General features: G+C 38.6%; 2 protein-coding genes across 2 annotated transcripts in view; one reads left to right on the top strand and one right to left on the bottom strand.

Moving 5' to 3' along the window:
- cops6 (COP9 signalosome subunit 6) overlaps nt 1-17,505 on the bottom strand; it is a 130,696-nt gene that overhangs the window by 47,959 nt on the left and 65,232 nt on the right. The gene's annotated exons all lie outside the window — the stretch shown is intronic.
- On the top strand, nt 1,332-15,885 carry bod1l1 (biorientation of chromosomes in cell division 1-like 1). Its single transcript, XM_067599798.1, has 30 exons — nt 1,332-1,586; nt 2,809-2,933; nt 3,038-3,228; nt 4,126-4,620; nt 5,130-5,279; nt 5,412-5,572; nt 5,726-5,822; nt 6,349-6,475; nt 6,591-6,651; nt 6,763-8,626; nt 8,717-8,787; nt 8,996-9,119; nt 9,286-9,393; nt 9,477-9,520; nt 9,616-9,667; nt 9,792-9,856; nt 10,010-10,091; nt 10,412-10,470; nt 10,570-10,645; nt 10,883-10,929; nt 11,071-11,239; nt 11,483-11,562; nt 11,820-11,907; nt 12,260-12,312; nt 12,467-12,545; nt 12,788-12,867; nt 13,126-13,225; nt 13,401-13,542; nt 14,041-14,112; nt 14,860-15,885. The coding sequence occupies exons 1-30, from the start codon at nt 1,470-1,472 to the stop codon at nt 14,981-14,983; spliced, it is 5,103 nt and encodes a 1,700-aa protein (XP_067455899.1). The 5' UTR covers nt 1,332-1,469; the 3' UTR covers nt 14,984-15,885.

Below are 17,505 nucleotides of genomic sequence, written 5' to 3'. Positions count from 1 at the left end.
TTTATTGAAATGAAACCATGTGAGAAGTTTAAAGGGAAAAAAACACTATGTCTTGGCATTTGAATAATAATAATAATAATAATAATAATAATAATAATAATAATAATAATAATAATAATAATGAAATAAAAATTAAACAAAGTAGTACTAACATTAAATGAAAAATTTAAAATCTCTTCACAGAGTGGAATAAGTTTTGCAATGGGATCTGAAACTTGAAATTAAATATAGACTGTACAAAGGAAGTATGGACTGTCCTATGTACCAAAAAATGGTGACAAGTGCAAAATTTAAATGTGACGTGCAATAAATAATTGAATTATGTAACAGTTGAGTTTGAATGCAATGTACAATGTTAAAGTCCAGTTTGAAGGAATATATGAAAGTGACCAGTGCAGGGATTAGAAGAGGGATGTGAGATGTAAAGTCCAGTTTGATAAGAGAACACTTCAGCTATTTGGTAGTGCAACAGCTGAACTGTAAGCTATAACAACATAGATTTGTGACGTGGCATTCAGTGTTTATGATTGTCTTGCATACATTACATGAGTTAAATGATCTATCCAGCAGTTATTAAAGTCCCCCTCCACTCAAAAATGTGTTTTGCTTCTTGTTACAGTTGGATGTTTGAGCTTCACTGTGCAGAATGATGTATGCGCAGAGTTTGACACTAGAAGGCTGCTTTCACATTCTCTGTGCTCATTGAAATTCCAATTTTAAGGGGCAGGTCTACGAGCATGATTTGTGACATCACAACTGGTTTGGAAGTGAATCATGGTCCAATATTCAACTTCTAGAGGTGTGATGTGAAAGCTTGAAGCCTCCAGTGCACAAACACTGAGAATGGATGTTACAGTGAAGCAGGAGTTAAACTTTTGAGATGAAATATATTTACATATTTCTTGATTCTGGAGGTAGAAGGAACAGATGTAATTTTAAGGATTTTAACAAGATAATTGAACTTTTTTTTGTGGAAAAACTATATCAGACACACATTCTTATTCAAAATAGAGTCTTTTACATACATCTGAAAACAGTGGTTCTCAAACTTTTTTATGTCAAGGAACCCTAAACTGACACAAATTAGACCACAGGCCCCCATCCGATCAGATTTCTAATTTTAGATGTTTTATTACAGAAAATATATGAAACCCATGACCAAAATAGTCATATATTCTGTGATAGTGTCACTTATGGATGGAATTATAGTGAAAATAAATGATTCCCCCTTTTTGCTGAATCCCCCTCAAGAGCCCCGAGCCACCTTACTTTGAGAGCGTGTGATACTCAACTCTTACTTTGGTAAATGAAACCATCACTCTCACAGCGCTTCCGGTTCAACCGTCCATTCATCCGGGTCAAACCTCCAACTGCACCAAACACAACACAACGCTGCAGCGCTTCGATCGGATATATTCTGATGTTTCTTCATCGTTAATCTCTTGAATCTAAGTTTAAAACATTCAGACATGGCCGGGTTACCTCCGGGAGACCCTCAGCTGGTGTCAATGATCGTCAGCCATTTAAAAACTCAGGGTCTGTTCGACCAGTTCAGGAGGGACTGTCTGGCAGACGTTGATACAAAGGTAACGGTTGACAGCGTCTTCATATTGTGATGTCTCACAGTGATTAGCTACTTTTAGTATGTCGTGTAACTTAGCTGCTAATTTAACGTTTATAGCATAGTTAAGAGTCCACATTACATATTTATATTATGTTATATATAGTATTGGGCTACCAAAACTAGCTAAAGCCCAACTGGAAACATCCCGTAATGTTAGTTAGTTAGTCAGTAGCTCGTTATTTTACTGTTGGTCTTAAAAATGAGCGTCCATTTGTGAGGAGGAAGGTTATTTTTGTGTCTTTTTTAATGAAAGAGTCCGTCTTTTCCTACCTACCGATAAAGCCAGCGGTTCTCATTCATTTCCATTCATTAATGAACTAAGGATGTTAATGCATCACACCGGACATTTAGTCGCCTTTAGGTCAGCTAATGGCTACACAAAGTTGTGTTGTTTACTAATGATGATGCAGCTGAGAAATGTTGGTGCGTTTACCTATGTTTAGTTGACAATGGCTTTATTTGTGTATTTATGTGTGTGTTATATATTCATATCCAGGACTCCCTGGATAGCAGAATTTAGAAATTATTTTCCGGTCTGCATATACAAATTCATTTTATACATACATACACACGAAAAAAGAAAAGAGACAGATCCTTAAATACAGCAGCTCAAAACAGCACAGTAACCCCACTTAAAGTTTTTCTGCAGTCCAAAAAAATCTGTATTGATACTGAATGGATTATCCTGTTGAAATAAAGTACTTTTATTTGCTAGATCAATTACTTTTCCTTTTAATATATTGCTTTTCTTTTCTTCTAATTTAAACCCAATATGTAGAAAAGTATTGAAATTGTAACCTCTCCCTTTGCCAGAGATTGGACTTGCACATTTGATGATACAAATTATCATAAAATGTTGATATTACCCCAAATAATTGATGTTATATGGGCAGTTGGCCATAAAGTAATCCATGATTAAGTTATTTTGTTTTACACATTGATTTTTACATATTTTTGGGATCAATGAAACCAATAAGAGGTGAACCTTCCTGTAATACCTCATTAACAAATAGTTATCAAACCCTAAAAATTGTTAGTTGTTTATAATTATTAGTTGCTGCCGTAACAACAGTACAGTCCTTTAACATGTTGTTTTTAGCACTGAGGGTACATGCATAGTTTGTTTTTTGTGTTTGGTTATCCATAATGTACTGTAACTGTTAATCATTCAACATCTCTTGCAGCCAGCTTACTTGAACCTGAAACAAAGAGTGGACAACTTTGTCTCTAATCACCTTTCTAACCACACATGGAGCCCTCATTTGAACAAGAACCAGCTGAGAAACAACATCAGACAGCTCGTGCTGCAGTAAGTCAGAAGGAACACCTTTTATCCCCCTTCTAGTCTTAATCTCTTTTATACCCAATTTTATGTGCAAGTCACACAAAGTTAAAGCTAACTGTCCCTCATAGATCTGGGATGCTGGAGCAGGGAGTGGACAGGATCGTGGCCCAGGTGGTGGATCCCAAAATCAACCACATCTTCAGGCCACAGGTGGAGAGGGTGGTCCGTGAATTTCTGTCACCTGGCAGCTGTGCTGAAGAGCCACCAGTCCCACAGCCTTCAATAGAGAGCAAACCTGACAGCAGCATTCCTGAGCAAGGTACACGGCATGTTTTATTTGTGGTTGTTTGCTTTTGAGGATAATTCTTTTCCCTCTTGGCTCCCTTCATAGGGAGGTGAGCATGCAGGTGTCCACTGGTGGCTGGTATCTACTGAGCTTCAGACAGCAGCCATCTTCCTTTTTGGATTTCCCCTTCATTCGTTGCAAATGAAAGAAAACAGTTCCGGATGATTTTAACAAACATACGTATTTGCTTCCTCTTCTAATTCTCAGAAAGAGGATAAACATATTTCTCAACATGTTGAAGTGCATAATAGAGCTCACTCATATTTTCTAGTAAACTTTCATCCCCTTCTGTTTTTCCCTGTTATGATGTACAGTATGTAATGTATGACATGGAGGCTGCCTCTCAGAGTGCACTAAGGATTCAGATTTATACACTGCTGAAATTAGAACTTAGCAGGAAGCATTAAGCAGCTGTATTTAATTAAGTAGTCTCATTGAGATCAAAATCTGTTTTTCATGAAAGACCTGAAAACAAGAAACATTCATAGACAAATAACTATAGAACAAGCATAAAAGAACAATACAGATAAGCAACCAACAATCAAGTGACAAAAGAAAATTAATAAAAACATGTACGAGTGTCATTTCAAACATCAGATAATAAAACTTTAAACTCTCCAAGCAAAATAAGAGAATCTAGCAAGAGGGCAGTTTGCAGCTCATTCAGTTTATAAGGTGCATAGTACCTGAAACTTGTTCACCCTTTCTGGACTAACTTTGAGAAGACAGTGAAAGCTGCTTTGTAGCTGACTTTGCACCACAAGTTTCTTGTGGGGGAGGTACAAACAGAATGATATACTTCTCCAAAATGTTCAAATAAACAGACTGGCTTACATGGACGTAGTTAACTACATGTTCATGTTTTCACAGCCTCATCATCTGCTCCAACTACCACTGCAGCCAGCGACGCCATGTCCATCCTTGACACCATAACCTCTCTCAACCAGGAGGCTAGCGTCAGAGCCAGCTCGGGCACTGAGAAAGGACGGAGAGGCCAAGCTTCAGATGAGCCCATGCAGCTAGTGGAGGACAGTGAGCAGGACATGAGTCTTGTTGAGGAAGGAGACAACCACCATAACGGGAAGTCAATGGAAGAGGCAGAGGAAGCAAAGCTGGCGTCAGAGGTCCAGGTGTTAGAAGTGAAGACAGAAGACATGCAGGATCAGATGGAAGTGGGAAAAGAAAGATTCACAGAGGATGTAAAGATGGAAGAGGAAGAGTCAGGAGCTCAAGACCAGACTGAGGAGGAGAAGGACAAAGCTGCCAGCAAAACAAGTGGAAAACCCTCAGAGGAGAAGCAGGATGATGATTTACTCAAATCCACCAGTCAAGCCAAGCAGAAAGCCAGAGAGAGGATAAAGGAAGGTCAGCTGCTGTACTTTGTAATATACATGCAAAAATATTTTTTGACAAAACCTGCACTAAATTATTAGAGCTAAAATGATGATTTTTTAGGTGATTCATCAGCAATTTAAGTCATTTATCAGGCAAAATTGCTAAATTGTAGCTTGGGATTTGGACTAAACAAGCAATATCAATATGTATTTTCAGGCTTTGGGAAATGGTGGTTGGCCAATGTAATACATGTCCAGGTTTCATCAGTCCTCTTCTTACATTATATTTACATGTTATATTTACAATTAGTCAATAGATTATATCAAATAACAATGATTATTTTTCTGGGAATATCAGACCTGCTTTTTCTATATTACAATTTATCTTGGTTAATACATCCTTAGAAAGAGGATTTATATAAAGGCACGTACATTTTTGATAAGCACAATGTTGGTTTTCAAATGCTTGTTCCTTTTATTAATAACAGTGACGTTTAAATAGAGAAAAATAATTTTATTCATCATGTCTTTTCTCTGCAGAATACTCTTTGGAGGACTCCGACCTGGAAGGCCTGAGTGACATTACAGTGAGCTCTGTCCACACCAGCGACCTGTCGTCATTTGAGGAAGAAAGTGAAGATGAGGAGCCGCCGTCTGATTCTTCTGAAGAGGGAGAGCTTCCACCAGACGGTCTCACCTTTTTATTCCTGCATGAGTTTTCAAGCAAACTTTTACTATAAAATGTTGAACAAGGTTACTGCCACAGAATTTTCTGTGTTCTTGCAACACTGGATTCTGATGTTTTTCTTGCTCTACATCAAGGTGAGAGATCAGAACAGAAAGAAGCCAGTGGAGACGCAGGAGAAGAAGACAAAGAGCGTAAACCCCGCCGCAAGGCCTATGTTCACAAGCCCTTCCTCTACTCCCGTTACTATAGTGACTCAGATGATGAAATCACTGTGGAGGAACGTCGTAGATCTGCGGTGAGTTATATAGATGCATAGTTTAAATGTGGTTGTAGCAAAATCCAAGGCTTTACTTTACAAATACGTTCATGAATTTTAAAATGGTACGAAACCCGAACACATGTTGATTGATGATATCTCTTTTTCACTCACATCAATTTTGTTTTTTAGGCAAAGGACAAAGAGGAAAGGCTGCACAAGAGACAGCAAAACAGAGAGCGAATGGAAGAGAAGCGCAAACAGAAAGCAGCACAGGCTGAAGAACAAGGTATTTCTGTCTGTTATGTGTTTGCCACTTTGTGTCCACTACTTTTCTCTCTCCTATATTCAAGGTTAAACTAGTCATAGTGATGATTCAGCAGACATACACAGGCACCGGGCGCTGTCACTGTTGCGGGTTTGAATTTGGCTTGAGACCTCTGGTTCTTGTTGATTTTTAGGACTTAAGTTTTGATCTTATTTTGAGATCCTGTGTGTGTACAGAAAGAAAAAAATAAACCACAAGTTGTTCCTCCTTTTATGTTTGGTTTAATGTAATGTTGTAGTGAGTTTCCACAACATTTCAGTGTAACATTGTAGAAGATATAAAGCATAATGTAGATACCGTATTTATGTAATTGTATCTAAACCTTCGCTTCAAATGTGTTCATACATACTTTGTGAATTACAGTGTTTGATGTCCAGTTTGTTTTGTCACGCTGCTAGTCTGTGGCTTAAAAATTGATCATGTCATGAAAATAGCTTTGTGTACACTTATTTGTTACATCAGTTAACGGTCATAATTTCCCACACAGATCAGAAAAAACAAAAGAGTGGAGACTCCGCTGGGCTGGAGGGCCCCAGAGCCAAAGAGGCTCGCAAGGAAAGGAAAGTTCTGGAGAAGAAAATGGCTCTCAATAGGAAGAGGAAGCTAGACTCAAGGTATACAAAAGCTAAGACGCAAATTCATGTAGCTTCTGCAGAACAACATAACGTGATATTTAGGCCCTTTTGTGATGTATGCTGTGTAAATGCATGAATCATTTTCATCCTTCAGGAAAGAAGGAGATGTTTCAAGCAAGAAGAAAGGAGATACAGGAGAAGGATCTAGGAAGGCAGTACGTGAAATTCATCATGAATGAAACTGATTTTTACAAAAGGTTAGTGGTTAACAATTGAAGTGGTGAGTTGTAACAGGTGACACTGTGTTTTGTTTTTTTCAAAATTAGGATGTGAAATCCGCAGCATCAAGGAACCCCCAACAGAAGCTGATGAGAAATCTATCAGAAACAGCATCGTCTGACGAGAGGCACCGAAGGATGAGCGGCAGCATCTCAGAGGATTCCAGTGACACCAAAAAGCTGTCTGACAAAGGCAGGACACACTCCTTCATCTTGGAGTTGGAGCAAGGTTCCCAAGAGGCTCTCAGGCAACGTTCAGTTGGAAAATTTGACCGGTCGTCCCGCAAAGAACTTCATTCTAAAGAACGCAAAGAGAAAGAGCGCAGCGTGTCAGATGAACGTGCCAAGCTCAAACAAAAGCAGGAGAAAAAATCCGAACACCAGGCAGACGAATCTCAGCAGAAGGAAGGTGCTGCTGGTAAAGTGTCCTCTGAAGAGAAAGGTGAGAAGAAGCCTAAGGTCAAAAGTGAGAAGAAAATGACAGGAAGTACAAGAGAGGGAAAGTCATCTGTGTCTGAAGGTATCGTCGATGAAGGTCCTAAAGATGCTATGGCCAAGAAGATGAAAGCTCCATCCATGGAGGCTGCCAAAACAGAGAAGGACAAGGAGAAAGAAAAGGACAAAATTAGAGAAAAGGACAAAGAGAAAGATAAGGTGAAAGAGAAAGAAAAGGCCAAAGGAGAGAAAACTTCAGCCAAAAGTGATTTCAAGCAGCTGCTCCGCCCTGATTCAGCTGGCTCCTCTGAAGATCGTTCTGACATGGATCCCGGGTCAGATGGCAGCAAGAAGAAAGACAAACACTCCAAGGAAGTCCTGAAAAGGTCAAAGAGCCACACTGAAGACAGGCAAGGAGATAAACTCAAATCCAAAACAGATAGTAAAGACAACGAGAAAGAGAAGACAAAAACTGATCAAGATAGCCAGAAATCAAATAAGTCCAGCTCTGAAACTGACAAAGACCCAAAAAGAGTCAAACCAACAGAAAAGGGAAAAATCTTGGAAAAATCCAAATCCAAATCCAAAGACGAGACAAAGACTCCACTGTTATCAAAGACAGATAAGAAAGTTCAGAGTTTAGAGGTCAAAAGTACAGGAGGTGCACCCATCAGCAAACCTGAGACAACAAAGGAGAAGAAAAAAGAGGGAAATGCAAAGGAACAGCAGAAAGTCTCTGAAGAAGCTCTCCACGAGAAATCTGAGATCAAGAGCGCAAAGAAGAAACTGGACAAGAAGGATAAAGTTCCAGAAAAGAAAGACGATACCCAAGAAGAGAAGAGAGCATCTAGAGAAGACAAAGTGGAAAAGTCTGATAAATCTTCAAAGTCTTCGGTTTCCTCTCCGAGTCTAGAAGCAGAGGAGCAGCCAAAGAAACTCTCTCTCCTCCAGGACACGAGCACAGACTCCGAACCCGTCACCACCACCGTCACCACCTCGTTTTCTGACGATACCTGCGACGCATTAAGCGACATCACGCCAGAACCGTCCGAAGGCGAGACAGAGTCACGTGAGATGCCAGCTGTGCCAGTTGAGGCTGATGCTCTGCTGACGCTAATGGACGTTTGCACCGCGGTGGACGCGAGACTTCAAACGGAGAGCGGTCGAGAGGACGTGACCCCTGAGATGACGCTTCAGGATGCGGATATGAAAATGAAAGAAGCGGCTCTGACTCTGCTCTCCATGGACCCTGACAGCGCAGTGTCCTCCAGCTTTATTAGACAAGATGCAAGGGAAGAACCAGAGGTGACTCCACCAGCTCCACAACCGATGGAAACCTCTTCAGCTAAAGAGGAAGAGCAGCATCCTCCCACGAATGTGCAGGCAGCTGCTAAAACTGAGGTTACAACTGCTGAGCCATCGCCTGCTGTGCCTCAAGAAACTGCCAAGCCTGTTGATGAAAAACCAAATGCTGCAGGTAAATAAAAAACAAATTCATGTTTTATTTGTTACCTAAAATGTCATAATGTTTCCATGAATTTAATAATAATTGTGTATCTCTTTATAGATGAGTCTGAAGACATGAAGAGAGAAATGGATGCGTCAAAGGTTGAGACTTCTGGGTTGCCTGCTCCACAGGTAAGAAATTAATGTCACATTTATAAGATGAATAATGCATTTGTTCTGTTAAAGGAAATGACATCCTGGCTTTTATTCACTACTCCCTAAAAGTCTTGTAGAGAAAAAAATATGTTTTTAACAATTTGAAAATTGGCACGTATATTTGCAAGTACCATTTTCTAACATGGTATTCTGTGGAAAATCATCGTTCTGTCTTTCTTTGCAGGAGGCTGATACTACCTCAAATGAATGTCAGGCTCCTTCAAATGAAGAAGAAGCTACAAGTGCAGAGATCACTCCTGAAACACAGAAAACAGATGAGAACTCGGCACCACCTGCTGACAAATATGGTAAATTTCTCACATCTCCTATCGCAGCTCAAATTCTAATCTTACTTCTTGTGTTGTTTATTTTTTGTGTGATTTCCAGTATAATTCGGCAGTTAATTGGCCAGGCATTGTCTGTGCATCAACCTCATGGCGCTCATTTACTGTTTTACTTTTTACAATATTTCAGTTGCTGATGCTGTTGTGTCTGAAACAGAAGAGGTCAGAGGAAACACAGACGTTGATGTTTCTGATACACTTGCTGCTCAAGAAGTTTCAGAAATTTCCAGTAAACAAGGTAAGGAATTGAAAATACTCTTGTTGAACAGTACAAATGTCTCTCTCGCTGACTATTAACAAAGCATCTTGTTATTATTTTAGAGCAAACTGAGCTAGACGTTGCAGACACAAAGACGTGTCCCAAGGTGAGGTACCAGTCACGCTATGCAAATATTAATTGTTTACTTTCTTAAATTTTCATGTATGACTAACATTAAAATTCATCTCTCTTGAACAAAAGGCAGAGGAGGTGCCAGGTGAGGACAGCCAGGCCAAGACGGACATAGATAACAGTAAGTCTTTTGTCTTAACTAATTTGAACATTAAAAATAATGAATCTTTTGTATAACATTTGTAAATATTTGTATATGTTGGATATTTTAAGTAAATTTGAACCCTACTTCTTTTCATCACTAGGTGAAGTTGAGATTGAGGCTCAGGAAGGAGAAAATGTTGCAGCAGAGACGAGTGATCCACAAACTGTAAGTGTTCACATTTAGTCACATGCTGATACTCTGTTCACATGTAACTTCCTGTCCTTTAACCTGTTTATCTGACTTGTTTCTCCTGTTTACCTGCTGTGTATGTTTTGTCTTCCTTTGTTGATCTGTGTGTCCTTTATCAATAATGTTTAGATGGAAACCAGTACTCCAGAGAAGACAGAGGAGGTCAGAGAAGAAGAACCAGAGATTCAGTCCAAACTGGTGAAACAAACCAGTGAGTCATTTTATTTGTTCCTTTGCTGCTACATTGATCACTTCTGTCTGAAAGTCTTAGAGTGAATTCTTTCTGATCTATAGTTGAGAAACTTTGCTTGCAAATAAGACATTTAAAGTTTGAAAAGTGTGAAAATGTCTTCAGAGGACACAATTTTGCATGTGTGTATTGTAATCTTTTGTAAATATTTGTCTGCACCTTCAGGAAAATGAAACAGGAACTGAACACTGATGTTCATGTCATGTTTTTTCTTATTCTTCCACTATAAAAATTGGTAATTTTTCAAATTGGTCTCAGTCTTTGCTGTTTGTATTTTTCAGGTAATGTGTCGAGCTCAGACAGCCAGGAAGATGAGAAGGGATCGGACCTGTCAGAAAAGGTAACTGTCTGTCAAACAGTCTGTTTGAAATTCAGCTTTTACACAATTAATTAAGTGTTGATATGGTCCCTTTTGTATTAACACTTTTTTGCTTTGCAGGAAGAGAAGACGGAGGGAAGAGGAGGACGTAAACGAAAGCTGTCCAGTCAGAGAGTTGCAGCAGTGAAAGAATCTGGTATTACAGCTGAGATTTATTTTCACTACCACAGTACAAAGATTCAGAGATCATAAGAATTTGATTTGTCCATGTTTGACATTTAGACTTATAAAATTTAAAATTGAGTTTAAAGTCTTTAGTGGTCAGTTAGCCGTCCAGCAACTTAAGAATAACTTTATCAATCTGTGTTTTGACAGATGATTGTAACAATTCTATTAAATAATACGCTTATTTATTTTTTTTGCAATCGATCAGGTGAAGAGAGGGATGAAAAGGAAAGTAAAGAGCAACCATCTGCTGAGGTAAATAAGGTATTTTCATATTGCACTGTCACTGTTCATACTGTAGAACCATCCATACTGAAAACTATTTTTGCGGATACATGTTTTTGTTTGACATATTTTGGCTTCACATTGTTTTGATAAATGGATATTTGTCTTCAGGAAACTGATCAGGAGAAGGTTGCAGAAGTCAAAACGCTGCGCAGGGGACGATCATCCAAAAGCACAGAGGAGTTGGAGAAAGACCAACCTAAAGAACCTGAGAAGTTGGAGGAGACTCCGAGCCGCAGAGGAAGACGTTCAGGAGCGACAGCCAAAGAAAACCCTGCTGGTAAGATGGTCACTTTAGATTGGTTGATGCCAGGGTCTGAAAAAAGTAATGATCTGATGGTTTAGTAATCCTAAATGTTTGTGACTCACCATATTATGTGGAAATGGATGAACTTTAATAATGAATTCAGCTTTATATTACATTATATTTAACCTGTTGACAAGTGCTGCAGAGTGTAGAATAAACTCCTACAAGAATCTCGAGTGTTTTCCTTGATGTGCTATGATTTTATTTTTACCTCAGATACTCAGAAGAAAGATGAGAATAAAGACGAGGAGGGTGTCAATAAAACCTTGTCTGGGAAATCACCAGAGAAAGAAGAGGTACGTTAAGAAAGCTGCACTGTGTACACAAATATTAGACGCTTAACATTCTGGGTTTATTAGTATAAGTACAGTGCATGTTTCTGTTCATGTGACATTGTTAGATAATTGTCAAGTTTTTTTACTTTAGTCACACACATTTCATCAAACATTTCAGCAGACAACAATATTTTGTGCAGCACTTGAACTCACTTTGAAGTTAATTTTACTGTGACTGCATTCTGTTTTCTATCATTATATTTTTCCATAATCTGTAGGGAACTGAAGAGGAAGGTGGGCCAAAGAAAAGCGGACGGCGAGGAAGTCAGACCAGTCCGCCGTCTCCGGCTCCAGAGGACAGTGAAGGTGCAGAAAACTTTGACTCCAAAGAGAAAACTTACACACATAAACACGTTTTTGGTCAGTTAGGGCCACGTGTCAGTTAAGGCATTCACCGTTACCAAAAGACAAAATGAGTGAGCCTAACCTCACCAGCTGATTTGTGCATTTCATAGCATTAAGTTGAGTTACGCAGGTTTTATTTTGATGTCTTTACTGTTATCAACCTGTAAAATATTATGAATGAGTAATTTAGGAAGGCTGGCAGCTTTGCTATGAGTTAAAACTTTACTAAATATTTTCTGGATGTTCGTTGTATATAAAATAAATAATGCTCCATATTTTCCATCAGTTTTGACCTGTAATATTTCACTTTCAGGCGAACCAGCAGTGAAGAAGAAGAGGTCAGAGGAAATGGATGAATCTATGGAGGTGAGATTTGTTGTCTTGTCTTCTCTGCATCTTAGTCCGCAGTTGTTCCCTCTCAGCCGGTTTTCACTTCTCTTCATCCCTCTATGGAAGATGGTTACCTTTATCCAAAATGTTATTTATATGTCTTGATGTGTAGTCCATGTTTATTCTACAGGAAACCCAGTCTGAAGAGGAGGTGAAGAAAGACACCGGTGAGCAAGAACAAAACGAGCAACAACCTGACAAAGACAGCGGTGAGGCAAACAATAAGCACACACACACAAACACACAGAGACACTAGAAACACTTTATTTCAAATTAAATGATTATTTATGAAAATGAGAAATTACCACAGAGGTTCCTGTATATCTCAAACACTTAAGATTTGGATACTTATTATTATAGAGACAAAACTTCACAAAACAAAACAATCACAAAATTGTCAGTTAGGAACAGCTTGATTTGTCATTATAGTCTGACATGTAACTTTTTTCAGGTTGTTCCTCTTCAGTGAGCCAGTCAGAGGGACAAGAGGAGGTGAAAGAGGAGAGCTGCAGTGAGAAGAAACCGGATGATGTAAGTTGGCAGTAAAATTAACAGTTTTTATGTACAAATGTGGTTCTGCATGGTGTAAATTTTGTGCTCTCATCCCTTCTCTGTGCCGTCTTTATTCTCTGTGTAAGGAATTTTAACCACAGTCTTGTCCTTTTTTAAATCTTTACTTCCGTCTTTTACTCACTGCTATTTTATGTGCACTTCTCATCTTATTTAAACTCTAATTTGACTTTGTGGAATGAATGTTTTAATAAAACACTGTTACTGTTATTTCTCCAGGATGAGGAGGAGCAACAGCAAGACGACCAAGAGACGACTCCAAAGAGACCTGCTCGGAGGGGACGACCCTCGCGGGCAGCGGCACCTACAGATGATTCAGGTAAGGAAATTAAAATTTTGATTGTAATGTTGCCAAAATGTTCCCTTAAAAAAACAAAAAAAACAAAACAAAAATCTAAGGTTGAGTTGCTAACTTACATTATTAATGCTTCCTTCATGATTTTTAAAAAGAGGGTTTAATAATAGATTAATGTTATTTATCATCTTTTGCACAGATAAAAATGAGAAAAAGCCAGAAGAAAAAGAAGGCGAGCAGAATGAGGAAGAGGAGGAGGATGACGGTGAGAAAGAAGAGGAAGGAAAAGGAACTGCGTCCAGAGCTACCACACGGTCAGCTTCTCGTCTGGAGGCTGAAAGGTAATTTAGCAACACAAATTAACCATAACAACAACAGTAAGAATTGCTTCTGTCATGACTGCAATTTCAGCCAAGTTCACTATTATGCACCTTCAATTCAAACTTTATTGGAACTTTATTGTTTGAGGAAAGGATTTTCAGTACAAACCTGCCATAAAAGTATGTAAATAAAACAAATTAAATCTCAAAAACATGATGGAACACACAATAAATTGCCAGAACATCTGCTGATAAGACAACAATTTCATATTTGATATTGAGCAATCACATCTAACTCACCAGTTCAGATACAGTACTATAAACAGTTTTGAGATGCTGCATCATCCTCATTTAAACGCAGTGATGATGAATGAGCCTCTGATTGTTTTAGTGCTGAATGTTTACACTCTAAAACACCCAGCAGGCATCATCACTGTCACATCCTATTAAACTGAAGCAGAGAAGATTTAGTACTAAAGCAACAACTGTTGTTTCATATTTGTTTTTATTGCTCCTCAGAAACAAGCCAAGTAAACCATCTACCCGGGCAAGTCGACAGAACGGTAAAGAGGAGACCGCAGCTGGCACGCGGTGAGTTCATCTCATAGAGGTTCAACAGAACGAACAAGCTTAAAGAGGAGTCCGACCAAAACGGACTTCTTTTCCCGGAATTTCAAAATGTTTTTGAGTTATTAGCTAAAAAAATAAAAACTCATCTTAACATGGTGTAAGCTGTTTGAAAGGAAAGTATATTAAATATCTGGAATAACACTACAGTTACAGGACTACTATCAATACATATTATTTAAGTCTTACAAGTAATTTGATTTTATGATAGAATCATTGTTTTTATTCATATTGGGAGGTCTGGAACGAATAATTATTTGCACTTGCTTCATGTGCAGAAAATGCTTCAGTTTTACAATTGCGATGCAGATCCAGTGAAGACGTTGGATCATGTTAATAGTCTGACAGAAAGAGTCAAATAACATAAAATTAAAGTAAATAATCTTGATTTATCACATGAAAAAGAACAGTCTTATTTTTCTGCCTCATTTTTGTTTATTGTTGTTCTTACTATTAGTACTTTCAGCATGTTTTGCCAACCATCTTCTCTTATTTCATTTTTGAACTGGTCTTAAATTAAATTGTAGTTACAAAAGTCCAAAATCTGTTTCTGCTTTTAAATGTGATACAGGAGTCGTGATTATTGCACACCCGTGTTTTTTTTTTTTTTTTTTTAATAACTTGTATTAACAAAGACAAATTTAAATAGCTTGTAAACATGACACTTTGACAAACGGACTGACACTTGCTCCCTGTTTCCCACTCCTGCAGCGGGACGAGGGGCCAGGCAGCGGCGGCGAAAGGGGGCCGTAAACGGGAGGCTAGCCCTCCTGCGGTGCGAACGCGGGGAGGACAGAAATCAGAGGAGCCCCCTTCCAAGAGAGCCAAACGCTAAAATCTCTGACAGTGTTTTTTTTATGCACTCCCTTTTTCAAGTGAGAACACCGCAGTTTTGTTGTTGAGGGTCAGAGAGCCTCTACAGTCAAGTCAGCCCGTAGACGTGTTTCTGCTTCATTGACTGGAGATATTGAAAAGCTCTGGATAGTATTATACACTTTCCTCTGGTGGTTGAGTCTAAACCTGAGGATCTGTGCAGGAATCCCCCAGAATACCTTCTACTGCGCTACGCCCATATGGTTTGGATCAGACTTCATCATTCCTTCGTTTATTTAGTAATGCCCACTGAACCGGAGTATTTCAGGCCAATCAAAGGCCTAATGTGTAGCCGAGTCGTGCTTTGAGATAAAGAGGGTGAATTGAAATGAGCTGTCAGTCAGTCAAGAGGCCACATTGTGTCTCGGTGTCTGCTGAGACTGTTTCACCTCCGCAGACATCACTGTTACACATCCAGATGTTATCTGACGGAATGTAAATCTACACACTTGTACAAAGAAATCACAGTGAAGTGTCTTTCATTGTGAATTTTATGATTGAATATTCATTCTGTGAATGACAGGAGGTGTTTTCCTCCCCACTTTTTAAAGTTCTTTTTTTTTTTTTATACTAAATACTTAAAAGTTAAGGGAAGTTTTTTTTTTGTTATCTTTCCGTTAAAATGGCAGAGCAGTATTAGTCACTGACAGGAAAAACATCACGGTTCACTAACAGTTTTTCTCTATAAATTAAATCTTCCTCATGATGTATTTACAACCACACCTGCTGCCGTTTACTGTAGTACTGTTTTATTAAAACGGAGGTAATCTGGTTATTTGTCTTGTTTTACAGTTCAATGGTGTTAGATATCTTACATATTTCTCAATGTAAAGATGTTTGTTTCATAAATGTAAAATTACTGAATATTGCTTCATTTTTTTCATTGTTTCAGTTTCAAGTATAAATCAAAACTTGTGGCTAAAAATAATTATTTCTATTTTTGCAGAAATGTAGTCACTGCACTGGAAGCAGAGGAAAATGGTCTATTTTTAAATTAAATCTTACGTCTTCCTCTCATTTTTAAGACAACTACATATGATTACAATTTGGAACAGACATTAAAACCATAAACATAAAATTTTTATCGCTTGAAATTACTAGTTTTAAAAGCTTTTTACTTCACCAAGAAACCAGCTGTGTTACTGCTGAAGGAAACCCAACCCGTGTTGCTTCTGTTTTTCAAAACCTTCAGAAGCTGAACTCTTGTTTATGATAAAGATGAAGCAGTGAACGGGGGCAGAATATACAGATTTTTATTAATTCACCCCTATTATGTCTCAAACGTTATCTCCAGTTTCCTGAATGGATGTGCTGTCTGTAACGTGTAAATAGCCAAAGACATTAACCAATCACCTCGGAGCGGGGAAGAGGAGAGGACATTCCTGCCTGCTAATGGGGGATAAAACTGACAAACTCAGAATGAAATATTCCTCCATCATTAACACGTTAGGAGGCCTTAATCGCTGCACCTGAACTTACGGGATCCAAAAAAGCACGGAGAGGTTACAGAGAGCCCGAGTTTTCTGAGAAGGGGCCGGTTGAAGTTTTCCAACCATTCCTGTGGATTGCTAAATTTGAATCCTTAAAGGTGTAACTCTCAGGTATTTCCTGGTGGTGGAATCCAAGTCTTAAAATATTAGCCCAACAACTCTAATTTAAAGGTTTGAATCGGCCCTCATTTAGGCACCAGGTCTGGCAGACTAACAGCGCTCCTTTCAGGTCCTGATGCCATTGGAGGGACTTGAGTCGTCATTTTATTATAGTCGTTTGCATTGTAGTCCAAAAATGATTTTTCAATTTTGCCAAGCAGGTTTCTACTACTGAGGATCAGCAGTTTGAGGCACATTAGACTGATTTATAGGCGGCAGATTTTTATGTATGAGGTGGAGGACTGCGTAGTTGGTGAACTGCACTCAACTCAGCAGGGACTTCACGTCAGGAATGAGATTTTGAAAAGGTAGAGAAAGCAGTAACACGAGATGATGATCTGAGACGACTGGTTTGACTTATACTGCACAAATCTGGATAAACTGACCTGTTTTAGGTGCTTTCTGGTCTACCTGGAAGTATTTTTACACATATTGTTAGAAAAGGGGTCAAGATTTTACACTATTCCCTATTTTTACTCATTTGTTCTAATCTAAAAGGTGACAGAGATACTTCAGGCTTTGAGAACACAAACACAGTGAGGTGCAGACCAGACTGAGTCCATCACAAGTAAAACATGTTGTGTACAAATCTTCTCCAGTTCACCGTGTAATGGTTTCAGCTGTCTTTCCTTCGTCACTGGTGTCTGAGGTTGTTTCCATGTCATGTTAGTCTTGTTACTTAAAGGTTGATCAAAGAAGTTTTACAAAACAACATCTTTTTAAAATAGTTTTTACTGTATAAAGGACACAAGCGTTTACAGGAGAAACATGTATGACTATAAAAACAAAACATACAACATTACAACCAACTTTTTATTTCTTTATTTGGCAAAAA

Source organism: Thunnus thynnus, chromosome 9, assembly GCF_963924715.1.
Source record: "Thunnus thynnus chromosome 9, fThuThy2.1, whole genome shotgun sequence".
Taxonomy (NCBI): Eukaryota; Metazoa; Chordata; class Actinopteri; order Scombriformes; family Scombridae; genus Thunnus; species Thunnus thynnus.
This window is presented reverse-complemented; position numbering and strand designations above follow the sequence as displayed.

Excerpts from the sequence above, each read along its gene's own strand:
- bod1l1 (XM_067599798.1), top strand. The coding sequence starts at position 1,470 with ATGGCCGGGTTACCTCCGGGAGACCCTCAGCTGGTGTCAATGATCGTC. Across the intron at positions 5,573-5,725 it reads AGGAACGTCGTAGATCTGCG|GCAAAGGACAAAGAGGAAAG; the intron begins GTGAGTTATATA and ends TTTGTTTTTTAG. Across the intron at positions 9,857-10,009 it reads AGACGAGTGATCCACAAACT|ATGGAAACCAGTACTCCAGA; the intron begins GTAAGTGTTCAC and ends AATAATGTTTAG.